Source organism: Globicephala melas, chromosome 9 (assembly GCF_963455315.2).
Source record: "Globicephala melas chromosome 9, mGloMel1.2, whole genome shotgun sequence".
NCBI lineage: Eukaryota > Metazoa > Chordata > Mammalia > Artiodactyla > Delphinidae > Globicephala > Globicephala melas.
The window spans coordinates 14343579-14362379 of record NC_083322.1 but is presented as its reverse complement, the minus strand read 5'-3'; the positions used below and the strand labels follow the sequence as shown (position 1 = coordinate 14362379).

Here is an 18801-nt window from a genome sequence, read left to right as displayed (position 1 = left end):
GGTGCAAAGCAGCTGCATTCAACTCAGACACCCGGGACATTGAGAAAATTATTTAATATTGTTGAGTTTCAGATTCCTCATCTGAAAATGGCAATAATAATGACTACTACTTTTCCTTCTGATTTCTCTGTACCTTCTTTGGCACCAAGTCTCTGAGTATGAATGCTGAAAACTATAGTTGTTTTAGACTTCTCTTCCCCTTTATCTCTGATAGCTACTCAGTCACTTAATCCTATTAATTCTTTGTTGGTATTGTCTTATATTCATTCCATTCCTCCTCTAATTCAGACCTCCATCACAGATAGCATTTTCTGTGGTTATTTTTTATTATAAGCTTCTGCCTCTAATCTTTTCACTTCTAGTCTAGTTTACAAATTAAAGACAGATTAATTTTTGTGGAAAATGATGTGTTAGAGGTAGTAGTCTGGAAATTAAACTTGGAAAGAGATTAAGACCAGAGAACAGGTTTAAGAGTTTTCTTAAGAGTAGTGATAGTTGAAGAAAGGGTTAAAAACAGAGAAAAACATGGCTCCAGGAGAGCATTTGTATTTAAGTGGCTGGAAGAAGGAAGATAAGAAAATATCTCAAGAAAGGGCAGGCGAGAAAAAGCACCTAGATAATGTACAGTTGACCCTTCTACAACACGGGTTTGAACTGCATGAGTCCACTTATACACAGAATTTTTTCAGTCGTAAATACTGCACGGTCTGAGGTTGGTTGAATCCTCGGATGTGGAGGAACCGTGGATGTGGGTGGCTGACTATAAATCATACTCGGATTCTCAAGTGTGTGGATGGTCAGTGCCTGTAAACCACCCACTCCACCATTGTCAAGGGTCAACAGTAATGTCATTTAAAAATTTTTTTTCTGATTTTTATACAATTTTTAAAGGTTACACTCCATTTACAGTTATTACAAAATGTTGGCTATGTTCTCTGCATTGTACCAATACATCTTTGTATCCTATCTTACACCCAGTAGTTTATACCTCCCATTCTCCCACCCCTATATTGCCCCACCCTCCACTGGTAACCACTAGTTTGTTCTCAATATCTGTGAGTCTGCTTCTTTTTTGTTATATTCGCTAGTGTGCTGCATTTTTTAGATTCCACATATAGGTGTTATCATACAGTATTTGTCTTTCTTTGTCTGACTTATTTCACTTAGCGTAATGCCCTCCAAGTCCATCCATGTTGCTGCAAATGGCAAAGTTTCGTTCTTTTTTATGGCTGAGTAATATTCCATTGTATATATAGACCACATCTTCTTTGCCCATTCATCTGTTGATGGACACTTAGGTTGCTTCTAACTGTAATGTCATTACAGGTACACATTTTAATCACCTGGGAGATTTTTTAAAATAATGATGGGTGAGATTTTTACTGAATGGTTGGCTAGGGTTCAGCCATGAGTACTTTTCTTAAAAGTTTCCCAAGTGGACATAATATACAGCCAGAATAAAGAACTGTTATATGTATGTATAACGGGGAAATGCATATTAGCTAGCAATAGGAATTATTCTTGGAGGGTGGGATTAAAGAGAAAAGTGAAAAAATGGAAATTTTCCTTTTTCCTGTCGTTAATAGTATATGTAAGTTTTTTCCAATGAATACAGATTACCTTAATGTCTAAAACAAAACCTGAAAAATATTAAGCAATATAAATTGTTGTTATTAACATCTACTTTTGGAGTCAGATCTGAGGTCAAAATCAAGTTATACCATGTACTAGCTTTGTAACATTGGGTAAGTCACAAAACATTGATGAGTCTCCATGTTCTCATATGTAGAATAGGGGAAATTACAGTACCTACCTTATTCCCTTGTGAAGATGAAATGAGGTAATGTGTATAAGGTACCTCAAGCAGTATGCAGCATATAGTAAGCATATAGTAGACAGTGCTATTGTTGTCATGCTATTCCATCAGTGTCAAAACTGCAGGTATGTCATGGAGCAAGAGGACAGAATAGTCCATTGAATTTGGCCAAAGGGGTTAATTTGTGACTTGTAGAGTGAGTTTACTAGTGTGCAGAGAGAAGAAGCAAGTTTTCTGGGAACTTAAGGAGTGAGAGGATGAGAAGAAAGTTGAAGCAGGGAACTACATACTTTTAAAGTGTGGCATTGAAAGAAAGGAGAAAAATAAGGTGCTATCCAGAGGGAACAGTGGCACCAAGTGGAAGATTTTTCAAGAGAGCAGAAACCTTTGTGCATGTTTGAAGTTGAGAAATGGGACCAGGATTAATGAAATAGAATGATTGATTAATGCAGAAACAAGATCTAGATGGAGTCAGAAGTTATGACATCAAAGAAGATAGATGTAGGAATTAATCTTGGCAAGAGAAGGGAGTATCTCAGACAAGGAGGAAGCAAATAAGGTGACCATATGGATATTTTGATGTAGAAAAAAGAGATTAGGTAGTTTATGCCTGATTGCCTTGATTTCTGTATATTTATTTGTGAAATAACTGTGTGCCAGATACTGTGCTAGGCTCTGAGTACAGAACAGTATGCCAAACTGTCCTTTCATGAATGGTGCTTTTGTTTTAGCTATTCTCTGTAGCATTTATTATCATACGACAGCATACTTAAGTTTGCTCTTTGAGGGTCTCTCCCCACCTGAGTATAGCCTATATAGTGACAGGGGCGTGACTTGTTCCTGATGTAGCCCTGCTATTACAATACCAAGCATATAGTAAGTGCTAATGAATATTCACTGAAAAACTAAATGAAATATTACCTACTATGAGCCACACATTTAGCCCACTTTAACTCATTTAATCCTCATGATAACCCTGAAAGGTAGACATTACTAATGCCATTTAGAGGTGAGGCAACGGTCTCAGAAAGTATATAAATTCCTTCATGGAGTTTTTGATAGAGAATATCTGTCTAGAAAAAAAGTTTCATTAATTATTGGGTACTTTAAGAGTTTTCTACAGTTCTTACGAGGAGAGAAGGAAATGTATGCAATAAGGTTATGCCTTTATTCTATTTCTTATAATTTAGGATGGTTTTAATTAGGTCAGGGTCATGTGTTTATAGAGAGGGCTTCAAAAATATATTCATCCTTTCAAAGAATAACTGTTGTGTCAGCTGCTTACACATTTCTACCAATAAGTGAACTCATAGTTTTTGCCATAATGCAGAGTTTCTCTGTCTTTAGGTTGTTTTCCGAGGAGGTGAAGGGGCTTTGCAGGTTTTGCCTCCCCTGGTTGATGTCATTCCTGAAGCTAGGCTAAACTTAGTGATTTACTACCTTCGTCAAGGTAAGAAAACTGTATCTTGGTCTTGCCTATTTAAGATATTTTAGAACATTTAATGTCTAACTGAACTACTTGCTTAATCTTTAAAATCAATTCATAGTACTTCCAAAAATATGTTTGCAACAGGTTCGTAGGACAAAACAAATTTATTGGTATTTATTTGTTGTGCCTTTTCTCTTTATTCTCTCTTTCCTCTTCTGTTGCTTCCAATCTCTCACTCATTCTGTTCTTTTCTTTTCCTCTTATTTTTCTGCCCTTTTTTCTCTATTCATTCTATTTCAGTTTTTCTGTTTTTTTTTCCTTCCCCTCCCTTGTTTCTTCTTTTTCTTGTGTTCCCCTATGTGTAATGTACATCTACATTTTCTTGAGTCTTTTCTTTTTCATCATTAATTGTTTTTTATTTGCTCTAATTGTCTGCCTTTCTGTTTATTTGTACCCCCGGCTTCTCATGAGAAATAGTATGATGCAAAGAGAACGTGATATTTGTTTCCCCTAAGTAAGGATAAAATTGTTAGACACATGCCTAAAGCAGTCTTTTATCTAACAGTTGTGAGTACAGGGTAGGAGTTACCATGCAGTGGTGCTGGCACTCTGTCATGGACCTCGGACTAACAGTGTGGGCCTTTTTAGGTGCATGGTAGAAACCAACCAGACAACATATTCCTCATCGAGGAAAATGTAAGTGTTTATTAGCATAAGAACATGAACTTGCAAATAGTTCTCTCTAATTTGATATATAAGCACAAAGAAATATGCTTTTGGACGAGAATTAAAGAAACACTTTATATATTTTATAAATTAATTTTTATTCTAAAAATTTTCAAACATAAACAAAACAAGTTAATAGTATGAACATTCAAAATGAACACCCAAATATGCATCCCAGATTCAACAGTCTTCTAGATATTGCCAGTCTTTTTTCATTTGTCCTCCCTCTCCCATTTTTGTTGCTGAAATATTTTAAAGCGAATCCCAGACTTCATGTCATTTCACTCCTACATACTTTATATATCTTTTAAAAAAATGGTTGTTTTTCTTATATAATTACAATGCCATTGGCATATACTTCCCCATTCCTTATTTTTGGCTTGAACTTTTAGGTGCTCCATGGCTTAATATGGGTTTCCTACAGATACTTGGTTATCTACTACTCAACATTGAACTTGATGGAGAGTTAAGAGACAAAAAAAACAAATCATACTTCCCATGAATGTTTGAAGGATCTTATCGTTTGGGAGACTGTTTCAGAAGAGTTTGCTAGGATACAGATTAGTATAGCTACTTATTTCTTATATTTCAGATGATGTACAAGAAGCTTATAACTTAATTAAGGATCTGGAACCTACTACTCCTCAGGTAATTGCGAATGTGTTGCATTTTTACTAACCAAGTTCTGTTGAAAGTGGAATTTCAGAAGGCATCTTAGAGACGATTCTTGCTTGTAGAATCTCAGGAAAGATCGTATATATTGATCTAGGAATGTTAGGTGAGACTTTTTTTTTTTTTATGTGAGAGTTTTGAGATGAGAATGAATATCCTGGGCTTTTTGATATTTGTAAACTCCTGTATATGTGGTCATCTCCTCAAAAGGGTTGATGTTTGAAAATACTGAAATCTAGAATTCTGATGAAACTAGATACAGAAACTTATGTCAGCAGTATGATTGTCTGTACTATGTCTTTGTCCCCTGCTAGGTTGTTAGCTCCTTGCGGTCAGGGATTGTGTCTGTATTGCATCTCCAACACTATGTATACTAAGCACATAGTAGGCATCCCACTCACTGAGTGAAAGACTGACTGAAAACTGTTTCTAGATCTAAACAGGTATATTTCTCCAGTGTATTAAAGGTTTCAGCATCTTTTGTTCTGTTCTTTTTATGAGCCCTCTTAAATAAAAATAGTACCCACATAAAAATTGATAAAGCTAAGGGGAGTATCTATTAAAGAACAGAACCAAGTCTGAAGGGGATACAGGTGAGGCCTCAGGACTCCAAAAGCAAGAATACCTTACAAAGGAGAATCAGAGGATACTTTTTCCTTTTGAGGTAAGGGATCACTAACAAAGGAAGGTTATTATATCATTGGAAAGGGAAAAATATTGATAATATATATATGATGTCATCACAGAGAATGGCAGTGACTGATAAGATGTAAAAATTATTACATAAACATTTTATTGTTAATTTTTTCCACTGAATTGAAATAAAAATAAAACTTAACTCCTGTGAGTATCCACTGAGTTTTTCTGCTTAAGATTGAGAATTTACAAATATGATGAATTCTGTTATATTAATACTTTCCTGGGAAACAAATGAAAGTCTGCTAATTCTTTCATTCAAACCAGGGATAGAACAGAGAAAAGTGACTTTGGGTAACTTTTGATAATATATATAAAGCATTAAATTGATGCAAATGATCTATTTGAAAGATATCTCATAGTTGCACATTCCTTTTAAATTAATTAGTGATATTCCATGTGTCCAGGAGTATATCCTCAAAGGAGTGGTCAATGCAGCCCTTGGCCAGGAAATGGGTTCGGTGAGTATAAAATCACTGGTAATCTGTATCTTGCAAAGTTATGTGTGTGGAAAAGATCAAAATGAACATCAAATTTCAACAGCAGTAAGCTTACAAATAGGCTCTTTTGCAGTTCCTTTTATTTCTCCATATTCCCCAGTCCAGATTCCATTGTGAAAAGAATTCTGTGTTATTTAAAGACAAAAAAAGGGGAATTCCCTGGTGGTCCAGTGGTTAGGACTTGGCGCTCTCACTGCCAGAGACCCAGGTTCAAGCCCTGGTTGGGGAACTAAGGTCCTGCAAGCCGCACAGCATGGCCAAAAAAATAAAATGAAATAAAAAAATAAAGAAAAAAAAGAAAGCTACAACCCTAAGAATTGCTGCTTTGGTTTAAAAAAAAAAAAAAGCCCAATTGTTAAACAGTGTGTATATATAATAACAAGAGCAAATCATTGCAAAAATTCATTCTTATTTTCACTGACTTTTTAAATTTTTATTTGTTTGGCTGCGTTGGGTCTTTGCTGCTGTGTGCAGGCTTTCTCTAGTTGCAGCAAGCGGGGACTACTCTTTGTGGCATGTGCGGGCTTCTCATTGCGGTGGCTTCTCTTGTTGCAGAGCGCAGGCTCTAGGTGGGCAGGCTTCAGTAGTTGCGGTGCATGGGCTCAGTAGTTGCAGCTCACAGGCTGAGTAGTTGCAGCTCACAGGCTGAGTAGTTGCGGTGTGCAGGCTCTAGAGCACAGGCTCAGTAGTTGTGGCGCACGGGCTCAGCTGTTCTGCGAATCCCTTCCCAGACCAGGGATCGAACCCATGTCCCCTGCATTGGCAGATGGATTCTTAACCACTGCACTACCAGGGAAGTCCCTTCACTGACTTTTTTTTAACCTTGCATACCTCTGAGCTTTAATTTTGACATTTGTAAAATGGGAATAATTGTTTCTCTGGAAAGGCTTTTTATAAGTACCAAAATGCTGACTAAAATTAAGCTTTTATTCCTCTGAATATAGCATAGTAAGTTCTTTTTGGAACAAAGTGTAATATAAATAAATCTTTCTATCTCCAGCTCACTCCAAAGTGCTTAATGTAGTAGATAGGCAATAAATAGCTATTGAGGGCTTCCCTGGTGGTGCAGTGGTTGCGAGTCCGCCTGCCGATGCAGGGGACACGGGTTCGTGCCCCGGTCCAGGAAGATCCCACGTGCCGCGGAGCGGCTAGGCCTGTGAGCCATGGCCGCTGAGCCTGCGCGTCCGGAGCCTGTGCTCCGCAACGGGAGAGGCCACAACAGTGAGAGGCCCGCGTACCGCAAAAAAAAAAAAAAAAAAAAAAGCTATTGAATAAATTAATGATTTTAGTTAATAAATACTCCTTGTTATAGCCATAGCTCCTACCACAAGGTCTGATATATGATAAAAGAGCAATAAATATTTGTTAAATGAATGAATGAGTTCATTTAATGAAGATACTTTTTTTTGTTGTTGTTGTTTGTTTTTTGTGTTACACGGGCCTCTCACTGTTGTGGCCTCTCCCGTTGCGGAGCACAGGCTCCGGACGCACAGGCTCAGCGGCCATGGCTCACGGGCCTAGCCGCTCCGCGGCACGTGGAATCTTCCCGGACCGGGGCACGAACCCGTGTCCCCTGCATCGGCAGGCAGACTCTCAACCACTGCACCACCAGGGAAGCCCGATGAAGATACTTTTAAGATAGAATTTGGGGATTGGATTTTTTTATTCTTTTCTATCTACCCTAAATAGGTTTTAATTCAATTGCATATTATTTTCTAGTTGTTTATGCTAATAAGAATTAGTACGATTGATTTGGGGAGGATTTATAACAAGGGTATATGTTAAATCCTGACAAATATGTTAAAACCACAAAGTAATACAAGTAATGTATTTTCAGCTTATTCTTCTGTATCAGCTCTGCTTTGTTTTTCAGAAGGATCATATGAAAATTGCCCAGCAGTTCTTCCAGTTGGTGGGAGGATCAGCTAGTGAATGTGGTATGTCTGAATCTGTACTTGTGAGCATGATTTATAACTGGAGTTGGTCATATACTGACTGGTGAAGTTTGATTCTCTGTCCAGGGATATATCTGTTAGGCTTCCCATTATAAAGTAGAAACTCAGACACAGGAGAGAATATTGAATTAGCCCTTCTTAACATCTCAGCTAAAATGGGAGGAGAGGATATATAAATAGAGGAGAATAAGTATATTCTCTAGTTCATAAGAGATTTAAAAATTTGATTCTGTTTTTTATTTGAAATGTTAACTTTTATTGATTTCTCAAGAGCTCTTTATATATAAAACTTTTGTCATGCTGTAGATATTTTTCCAGTAGGTCATTTGCTTTTAACTTTGCCTATGGTATTTTTTTCCCATATAAAAACATATCTTATTTATCTTTTCTATAATGATTTCTTACATGGGTATCAAGCTTAGAAAATGCTTTTTTATCCCTGAAGTTATATAATATTCACCTATATTTCCCACCAGTAGTTTTGTGGCTTCATTTTTATTATTAAACTATCAATCTCATCACTGAAGATTCAGTGTAAGATTTGAGAAAGGGATCTAAAAAGGGCTGATAGTTAGCCAGTGTGAACCAATATGGCTGTCTGTACCAGTTGTCCATGGCCGGCATCTATTCTGATGAACAGTGTTCATGCTGAACTGATTGTTAAATATTCTAATCACCCCTGGATATTCATTTTCTTTCAAATGTTTCACCAAAACTATTTGTTGGATAATATTTTCTTTCCCCATTTCAATTCATTTGTACAACAAAAGTGTATTGTGGTGTTAGGGATACAGTAGTAAACAAAACAAACCAATCCCCCTATGCTTGTGCAGTGTACAGTCTAGAGAGAACAGACTATAAACATAATAAGTAGATTATAGGGGACTTCCCTGGTGGTCCAGTGGTTAAGACTCTGCACTCCCAATGCAGGGGGCCCGGGTTGGATCCCTGGTCAGGGAACTAGATCCCGCATGCCGCAACTAAAAGAGCCTGCATGCTGCAACCAAGACCGCGCACAGCCAAATAAATAAATAAATATTTTTAAAAAATAGATTATATAGTATATCTGTGCTAAGTGTTTTGGGGGAAAAATCTTGAGCAGAGGAAGGAGGATTGGGAGTGGCAGTGGTGAGGGCCAGGCGTTATCCTAATCCTCTGCCACTTCAAATACGCATCTGTTATCGGACAAAAAGTTGGTCAGGATCAGGATCAGATGGTTCCATGGCAAAGTATTTCTCCATTTGAGACCAGAAGTGTTGGGTTGTCTTAGATGAGTAATGATGGATACTAAGTCACATTAGTTGAGTGTGCAGGTGTTGGAGTTGGGTGAGAGAATCAAAGCCCTGGAAAAGATCTGGGGAAAACTGTAGCCTGTAGAACATGTGCTCATGTGGGACTCTGTTAACCGCAAAAGAGATTATCGGTCATTCTTGAGTACTGTGACCTCCATCATGCTGAGGTTTTGTCCACTGAACAGAATCTGTAATTTCAGAATCTAGAAAGATGTCTTGGAATACATTCCTGTCTCTAAATTATAAAATAACTCAAAGTTCAGCTAAAGAGAACTTTTTTTTTTTTGCGGTACGTGGGCCTCTCACTGCTGTGGCCTCTCCCCCTGCGGAGCACAGGCTCCGGACGCGCAGGCCCAGCGGCTATGGCTCACGGGCCCAGCCGCTCCGCGGCATGTGGGATCTTCCCGGACTGGGGCACGAACCCGTGTCCTCTGCATCGGCAGGCGGACTCTCAACCACTGCGCCACCAGGGAAGCCCAGAGAACTTTTATTTTTAATATTATTAAACTATTATTTTTAATTAATTAATTTATTTATTTTTGGCTGCGTTGGGTCTCTGTTGCTGCGCACAGGCTTTCTACTTGCAGCGAGCGGGGGCTGCTCTTTGTTGTGGTGCGCGGACTTCTCATTACAGTGGCTTCTCGTTATGGAGCATGAGCTCTAGAGCACGGGCTCAGTAGTTGTGGCGCATGGGTTGCTCCACGGCATGTGGGCTCTTCCCAGACCAGGTCTCGAACCCGTGTCCCCTGCATTGGTACACGGATTCTTAACTACTGCGCCACCAGGGAAGCCCCTAAAGAGAACTTTTAGTTTCATGAATACACCTGGTTTCTTTTCCCATTCCATTTCAGATACAATACCAGGGAGGCAGTGCATGGCTTCCTGTTTCTTCCTGCTTAAGCAATTTGATGATGTCTTGATTTACCTCAACTCGTTTAAGGTCAGTGTAGAATTTTCTAGATGACTTTGTATACAAAATACTGTATATAGTATGTCACAGATAAGATACTTTTAGAGTATCTTTTACTACCACCCTTTTACTGTGGTGGTAGTAGTGGCATCAGCTAATTCCTTAAGATTATTTTTGTGTTTACCTGGTATGACTGATGTTTTCATATTTTATATGTTAATGCTCAGTGTGACCTGTTCTTGGGATGTTTTTCAGAGTTACTTCTATAATGATGACATCTTTAACTTTAATTATGCCCAAGCCAAAGCTGCAACTGGCAATACCAGCGAGGGTGAAGAGGTGGGTACCTGCTTTTGAAGGCGTTTGAATAATTCTATCTAAAAACATTGTTATCTTTTTCTCAAAAAGTTTAAGGGTAAAGGATTATTAAAAGTTCTGTTGTTCTTAGGTTATATTAAAAAGTACAATATAAATAGATATATAGATTTTATAACCACATTCATGTTTTCCTTTTTTGGATAAATTTTATAAAAACATAACATACATGGAGAAAAGTATACAAATCAAAGTACACAGCTTGATGAATTTTTAAAGTGAACATACCCAAATAGTCAGTACCCAGATCATGAAACAGAATATTATCATAACCCTGGGAATGCACCCATCTCCTTTTTGAGTCAGTCTCTTTCCCACAAGGCTAACCACTATCTTGACTTCTAACTCCATAGGTTATCTGAATGATTCAAAATAATTCAATTGAATTATTTAATTCAATTTTGTTATTATTCAACAAATTACTCAACTCATTATTATTCAAATTCTAAGTATTTTCTAGTTTCCATTATGTTTAGAAATGATCTTTTTATTATCTTTGACGATGAGTTATTCTAAAACATGTTTCATGATTTTCAAGTGTGTATGTTATCCTTTCCAGGTTATTTTATTTTGATTTCTAACTGAATTGTATTGTAGTCATAGAGTGTGGTCTGTATAACACCAGTCCTTTAAAATCTGTTGAGACTTGCTTTATTGCCCAGTAGCATGTGCAGTTGTTAATTATTCTGTTCAAATCTTCTATATCCTCACCAACCTCATGTTACCTTGTGATATCAATAACTGAGAGAAGTGTTTTAAAATCAGCACAAAAATTGTCCTTTACTTTTCTCAGTGGCCTGTATAGAATTTGGTCATTTATAATGCTCATTAATCTAAGGCAAGCTGCTATGGATATTTTTATTGTAAAAGCATCTTCACGTTTATTCCCTTTTTCCTCCTCTTACAGATTTTCCTTTTAATCCAAAGTGAGAAGATGAAAAATGACTACATTTACCTCAGTTGGCTAGCTCGGTGCTGTGAGTCTTCTTTTAAATGTTATAGAGGAATGCTTTTATTGAGTGTTTTCTAATTTTGTTTTGTAGAATGAGTAAACTCTGAGATTAAGTGTTGTTAATGCTACTCAGTAAGGATGGCCACGTACATGTGTTATATATGTTTACCCTGTGAATAGTTCTACCATATGACATTGACGTAGCATAAACAGTCCTAAAAGATGCCAAGTTCTTCCTTTAGCCTAGTAAAGCTTCCAGAGTCTGAGTTTACATTGTTTTTTGTTAAATGATATTGTTATGCTAATTTTACCTTTTCACTTTGGTGCAGGCCTGAAAAGTGATAAAATGTCAAAAACATAATTTGTGTGTACTATATAGCCTATCGTCTCTGTCTGTCTGTCTCTCTCTTGCTCCTTTTTTTTCACTTGGTTTTAAAATGTTCACTGAGTTTTTGAAGTCATGGGAAAATTTTAGCAATTAGATTTCTAAGTGAGGCTGGAACTGTATGAGTGGGATTGAATGAATGATAGATGACTTTTCAGCAGATGAGCAAAGTAGGAACTACTGGAAGTCAACCCAATCTAAAAAGATGTAACTATGTAAAGCCTAACTTAAGTATTTTAAGTATGGTAGAGTTCTGACGGGGAAACCAGCTTAATGCCGACAGTGTAAGCTTTCCCATGTAAGGGTTGCTTACCATTACTTTGTATATTTGTAACATAGAACCAAATCCATAGACTAGCAAGATGCAGAAGTGTATTTCTTGTACATTTAAAAAGCATAAATCTTTGTTTCTCTTTGTAGACATTATGAATAAGAAACCAAGACTAGCCTGGGAACTTTATCTCAAGATGGAAACCTCTGGCGAGTCCTTTAGCCTCTTACAGCTCATTGCTAATGACTGCTACAAGGTGCGTCTGAGTGAGACCCAAGGGGAAAGTGACGATCAGTATCACATTGCTGCATTGACTAAATATTAGGGGAAAGTGTCCTAGAGATTAAATGGCTATAGGTGAGAGGATTCGCATCGTGATATCAGAAATGTCATCCCTTTTATGAATGAACTGAACTCAGAGATAGGCAGCATTTCAGGGTTTTATATGTACATAAAACATGTATACATATAAATGAAATATGAAAGAATGTGTATGAAATAGTGGTTTAGAGAGGAGGTTTTAGATTTCTAAAGGCTATGAATCTTTAGGTACCATGCAGATAGAGATATTCATCTGGTAATTGGAAGTTTCGTTCTGAATCTCAAGAATGATGTCCTCTGACATCGAGAGACAAATCTGGAGAAATCATCACCACTTCAATAGTAATTGAAACCCTGAAAAAAGTGAGATTACCGATAAGGGAGTAAAGTAAGAAGAGTAAGAGAGTTGCAAACCAAACCTTTGGGAAAACCATGGTGCAAATAGTGGACAGGAAAGACAAAGGAATCAGAAAAAGAGAATAAAAAAGCAGTCAGATTTAATAAAGGACGAACTGTGTGTGTGTGTGTGTGTGTGTGTGTGTGTGTGTGTGTAGGGAGTTGGAAAGGCAGGGAAGAGGGAGGAGTTTGGGGCCTTATCCTATACATTAAAAGCTTTTTAAAAAGTTAGCCTCAAATTCTGGAAACTCCTATTTTGGGAATATTTCTTCCTGTCCAAAAGACAGGAAAACGTCAGGTAAAGAGAGTCTAGTATCAAATTAATCAATAATATCTCATTGCAAAGTGAATCATTACATTATAAAGTGAATCACCATCAGTGGAAAAGGATTTAAAACATAGGAAACTTGAAAATGTTTAATAGAACTTGGTGGATGGCAATGATATTAAGTGAGTTAGGGAAGGCAGAGGAAAATAAAACATAAAAGACAGGAATTTAGTTCAATTTTAGATGTATTAAATCTGTGTTTGGGGCTCCCAGGTAGAGATATTACATGTGTGAAATTATCAGGGTGAGCCTGGAGCTCAGGTATTCATGTGAGAGGCTCGGACTAGAGATGTAGCTTTAGAAGTTAACAGTAGTTAATGGTGGTGGTGGTAGTAGCAGTAGCAGTAGTAGCAGTGGAGTATGGGAGAGAATGAGATTAACCAGTGAATGGGGTGAGGAACCACATGGAACACCACTATTTAAGGGATAGAAATAGAAAGAAGAGTCAGTGAAAGAGACAGAGGATGAAGATGAACAGAAGGAAAAGAAAAGAACCAGGAGAGAGAGAAAAAAAGTGTTTTTTATTACTCTTTTTCTTGTTCCTATTTTATCAAATGCCAAGGAAGGAAAATGTCAAATCTGCAACTAGATAGAATTGCAAGAGGCCTGAGAAAGCACTGCTAGGTACAGAAGAGGATTGGATTAGGAAGCAGATTCAATGAGAATAACGTAGACCACAATCTTAAAAAACTGATGTATGATTTCATATATATAACATTCTTGAAATGACGAAATTATAGAGATGTAGAAAAAATTGGTGATTGCCAGAGGTTAGGGGTGGTCAGCTGGGAGGAGAGTACAGCTTTGTGGTGATGGAATAGATCTGTATCTTGATAGGGGTGGTGGTTACATGAACCTACACGTTTGATTAAATGACAGAACTGTACATACACATTGTAGTGATGTCAGTTTTCTGGGTTTGATATTGTGATATTGTACTATAGTTGTATAAGCTATAATGGGGGAAATTGGTTGAAAGGGACATGGGACCACTCTGTACTATCTTTGTGACTTCCTGTAAATTTATAATTATTTTAAAATAAAAAGACTTTAAAAAATGAACCAACTAGAGCTCTATCCAGCAATATAGATGAATTGTAAAAACATATACAAGACACAAAAGAATATTTACAGCTTTATTTCATATAGCTAACATACTAAGAGGCAACACTCAATTATATTGTCTAAAGATGTTTACATAGCTGATAAAACTATAAAGAAGGTCAAAGAACTGATGACCATAAAAGTCAGACTACTAGTTACCGAAAATAGGGAAAGAGAGGGTTGTAGTGTGGACATGACACACAGAGCTTCTGTTTTGCTGTCAATGTTTCATTTCTTGACCTGGGTGGTAGTTACACTTATATTGACATTATAGTCATTAAACTGTACATGTATGTTTCCCACACCATTTGGTGTGTTTCTTTACCAAAGAAAAAATTTTTAGGAGACAAATTTGTAGGAAGAAGGATTAACCTTGAAAAGGAATAAGAACACTTCTTTCTGAGAGATATGCAGAAAAGAGGGAAGGAGTAATGAAGGTACAAGAATAATTTGAACTGAAGGAAGGAGAGTTGTGTCTTCCCTATGAAGTATAGAAGAAAGCTAAGCTAAGATGCAGTAGAGATCTTAGGAAATTGGCAAAGGCGTAAAACAACAGTTCACAGGAAAGGAAAGGTAACGAAACCGCACTGAGTAAGGAGGATTGCCAAGCAATTTGCAGACTTCAGTGAACACTATACATTTATGATTGCCAATCAGGAAACCTCGTCTAAGCACAATTTAATGATAGTCAGCATACTCTACAAGGCCAAGGAAATGTGTAGTATATTTGGGCAAGAAGTTTGTCAAAATGAATTAAATGTTTAAAAGGCTTGCTGTTTAGAGTAGGAGTCAGTGTACATCTGGGCATTCTGAGACTTTAGGGACAAGGTAAGGGAAAGACCATCCTCTTGGGCTGAATGGGATCATATTAGCGTAAGGTGAATGATAGTAGTCATCTACAGAATGTATGGAGGAAACTTGAAAAATAACCAGTTCAAATCACAGTCATCAGAGTTTATCCTCAAGATTAGAATATGATTAGAAGAAATGACAAATATGTTGATTACAGTGTAACTTGACTATATGTAGAAGAAATGTTATATTATTGAAAACTTAATGAAGGGAAGGGGGTTTAAACTGAACTCATGTACACAAACTGTGATTTTCCTTCTTGTTTTAATAAGGAATTGAAATTTATCTAATTTGCTAATTGCAAGTGTTGTCATTACCCATGCACTTGTTTTATGAAATTATGTTTCATCGTATCTTTACATTTAGTTTCATTCTGTGTGATCTTATGACTACAAGTATTACCACAGTACTTTCTTTTATTCAGATGGGCCAGTTTTACTATTCAGCCAAAGCATTTGATGTCTTAGAGAGGCTGGATCCCAACCCTGAATATTGGGAAGGCAAGAGGGGGGCCTGTGTAGGCATATTCCAGATGATCTTAGCTGGGAGAGAACCCAAGTAAGTAGACAGACAATAGACACTACCTCTGTGCATTTGCTGGTTCCTGGGGGATGAGAATTGCTTTCTTGGATCATGTCTTCTGAAAACTAAAAATTATTTTGATGAATAAAAGGTTAAGTTTTATATTTCTATCTGACCTTTTTCCTCCAGAATTTTTATTTTATAGAATCAGATCATTCTAAACTATGTATAATGGGGACATTCAGTATACTACAGCTCTCGAGTATAAGAGCACGATATATATTTGGCTCCAAATGAAATGTCATTTTCATACAATGCCTTTTTCAATCTCTTCTTCTCTTTTCTTTGCCTTTTGGCTTTTTTCTTGTGTCTCTTAGTTTAGTCCTCAAAGAATTAGAAATGGAGTGAGTGTGGTTAATAACTCTTTTTTTTTCTTTTGCCTTCTCATATTCCAGGAAATACTGAGACATTAAGTCTACATAAAATTAAGTGGCGTATAGCTCCATTTGTTAAAGTTAAACTACTTAAAACTGAATTCAGTTTTCTGAAAATAACTTTGTGGAATGTATTTGTTACTGATGTATAAACAGAAGATGCGACTCTTTTTTTTTTTTTGGCCGCTCCACGCAGCTTGTGGCACCTTAGTTCCCCCGACCAGGGATTGAACCTGGGCCCCAGCAGTGAAAGTGCTGAGTCCTAACCACTGGACCATCAGGGAATTCCCATGACTATTTAATAAGTAAATAATCTATCAAAAATTACTTCCTGCCTTGTATCTACTTCCACTCCTAAATAAAAGTTGAAAAGAATTTGGGTAGTTGAAAGAAGATACTTAAGGGAAAACGTAGAAAACATGAGAGAACTCTTAGGGAAGAGGGTCAATCGACAGTCATCTATAGATTTGATGAGGTAATAGGGAAGTTTTAGTCTGCATTACTTAAAGCATGAGTTTAAATTTTAATTAAATTTAAGTTACTTAAAATATAAATACTGACATTTGCCAAATCTTGGTCATTAACTTTCCTCTCTTCCATATTTATTAACATATTATTTTTCTTGAAGAAATAATCTGTGCCTGGCTTTGTAAAATTTTACAGATATGGCAATGACACCCAGTTTCGGGTGATTACCACCTTAAACAAAGGAGAAATCTGGGGCTCAGACAAGTTAAGTCACTTGTTAGCACAGAGCTAGAATTTGAACCCAACTCTTTGAACCCAGCTCCTTGATACAACTTTCTACTCTGTCATGCAGAATAAGCATAGAAATGGAAATATTTATGCCATATTAAGACAAAAAATAGCATATATATAGATAGTAGAAGTAAACAAGGAAAACTTGGATTGGTGAGAAGGATTTCACAGAATTTCCATTTTACTATGGCCTCAAAAGAATAGAAGGCTAGGAAGTTTGTAATTGGTTTTTGAATGCACCGTATACACATATCAGAAGCATATGAAGAACAGTCACAAGTTTATTTTACTTGTTAATTTGCATTCTTTACTGAAACAATTTGTCCTTTCAAATCTTTTCCTCAGAGAGACCCTTCGAGAAGTGCTCCATTTACTGAGAAGCACGGGTAACACCCAAGTAGAGTATATCATCCGGATCATGAAGAAATGGGCCAAAGAAAACAGAGTGCCTGTCTAAACTAGCTCCGGAGTCCTAAGGAGCCAGTCACCACGTTGACATAAAATTGGAAATCATTCTCCTCAAGTTTACGTAAGATGCGGGGCTCTGTTTTACTGACACTTCCTTCCTTGCTCTTCGAGCCTCAAGATCAGTGACTGGCTTGCTTAGACCGAGCCTCCTGGCTGAACTAAGAGCCATAATTTGTGCTGTGGCTCCTGTATGATCCGACGACCAATAAGACTTTGGACTTGTCTGGTGCCTTTCTTCTAAAACTACTCAGAGTCCTCTTATGTGATTTACTGACTTGAAGGAGAATGGCATAACTTTTTTTACATATTAGCATTCCATGGCATTTTCTCCAAGCTGCAATAAAAAATGCCTTTAATGCTCAAAGGTCACCATCATTCTGTCATCTTAATTTTAGCCATCTATGTACATTATCCTGTTTTACTGGGAAATTCCATAAAAAGTTTAATAGTGCAGCTCTGAATCTTGGGAGAGCAGAGGTTATAAATAGCTACATGATTCTAAGAATGGCAGTAAGATCCTTTATCAGACTGTCCAGTCATTAATAGATAATAGGCTTATGGGATTACTCTTTCAGTAGTTGAATTCTTGATGATAATAACACAGTTGCAGTGGAGTAACCTGAATATTGCAGTTTTTTTAAAGGTAAGTACTATGAAAAAAATCTGTGTGGTACATTTGAAGATATTCAAGAAACAGTATAAAAATCTCATCAGGCACTTCCCCACTGTAATTTAGGTAACATTACAGGTTAGGTTTTTCTTCATATATCCTGCTGAATAAACATCAAGTTTTGAAAGTAGGGCTACAAAGATTATTTTATTTCTTAATGTAATGTTAGTAGAATATGGATCGTGTAGAGCCCTTTGAGGGATTTCCTAATGGCTGGACTCTGTCCTAAGTCGTATCCTAGCCCAATGTTTCCGAGCTCTCGCAATATAAACCCATTACACAACTGAGCATTTTTAGGCTCACGACCTATTTTCAGAAGATAGACCTACATGTTTTATGTACCAGATTACCTTTGTTTCTATATTACATAATTTTTTTCTGTTAGTTTAAGGTACAAGTATTACAGGTATAGAAAGTGCAGAGCCATCCCTATCCAGCCTGGGAACTGAAACTCATAATTCCTTGAAGCACTAAAGAAGAATAGTGTCAGTTTTCCCACCTATACCCCCAGCATCCACTGTGGATGAAGAATTCATATATAGAATGGAGATGGGAACATGGCAGGAGTCGGAACAGCTAAGGAAAGGAGGTCTGTGATGGCAGAGAGCCTTTGCCTTCTGGACAGTTGCAAGGGGTTCTTCCAGCTCTGCTCAGGAAGATGACCAGTTTTCCAGTCTTTTATTTAGACCCAGATCTAATCAGTTCAGAGCACAAATCAAAATAAACTGACCTGGGGCTTCCCTGGTGGTGCAGTGGTTGAGAGTCCACCTGCCGATGCAGAGGATATGGGTTCGTGCCCCGGTCCGGGAAGATCCCACATGCCGCGGAGCGGCTGGGCCCGTGAGCCATGGCCGCTGAGCCTGCGCGTCCAGAGCCTGTGCTCTGCAACGGGAGAGGCCGCAACAGTGAGAGGCCCACGTACCGCAAAAAATAAATAAATAAACTGACCTGAAAAACTGAATTTTATA

General features: G+C 37.3%; 1 protein-coding gene and 1 non-coding gene across 5 annotated transcripts in view; one reads left to right on the top strand and one right to left on the bottom strand.

The window, feature by feature from the left end:
* Positions 1-17532, top strand: part of IFT56 (intraflagellar transport 56) — a 34242-nt gene extending 16710 nt beyond the window's left edge. For 3 of the 4 annotated variants that reach the window (XM_030853954.2, XM_060305256.1, XM_060305257.1), the window contains 10 exons: positions 3164-3266; positions 4564-4619; positions 5747-5800; positions 7713-7776; positions 9938-10026; positions 10252-10335; positions 11279-11348; positions 12129-12235; positions 15405-15538; positions 17041-17532. In XM_030853954.2, the coding sequence (XP_030709814.1) occupies positions 3164-3266; positions 4564-4619; positions 5747-5800; positions 7713-7776; positions 9938-10026; positions 10252-10335; positions 11279-11348; positions 12129-12235; positions 15405-15538; positions 17041-17152 (873 nt within the window). In that variant the 3' untranslated portion in view covers positions 17153-17532. Of the gene's footprint in view, positions 1-3163; positions 3267-4563; positions 4620-5746; positions 5801-7712; positions 7777-9937; positions 10027-10251; positions 10336-11278; positions 11349-12128; positions 12236-15404; positions 15539-17040 lie in introns of those variants that run through there. The other variant, XR_009565252.1, reaches the window with a different exon arrangement.
* TRNAE-UUC (transfer RNA glutamic acid (anticodon UUC)) lies at positions 16148-16220 on the bottom strand. Its single transcript has one exon. It is a non-coding gene; the product is annotated as a tRNA-Glu (tRNA).
* Positions 17533-18801: the final 1269 nt, after the last annotated feature.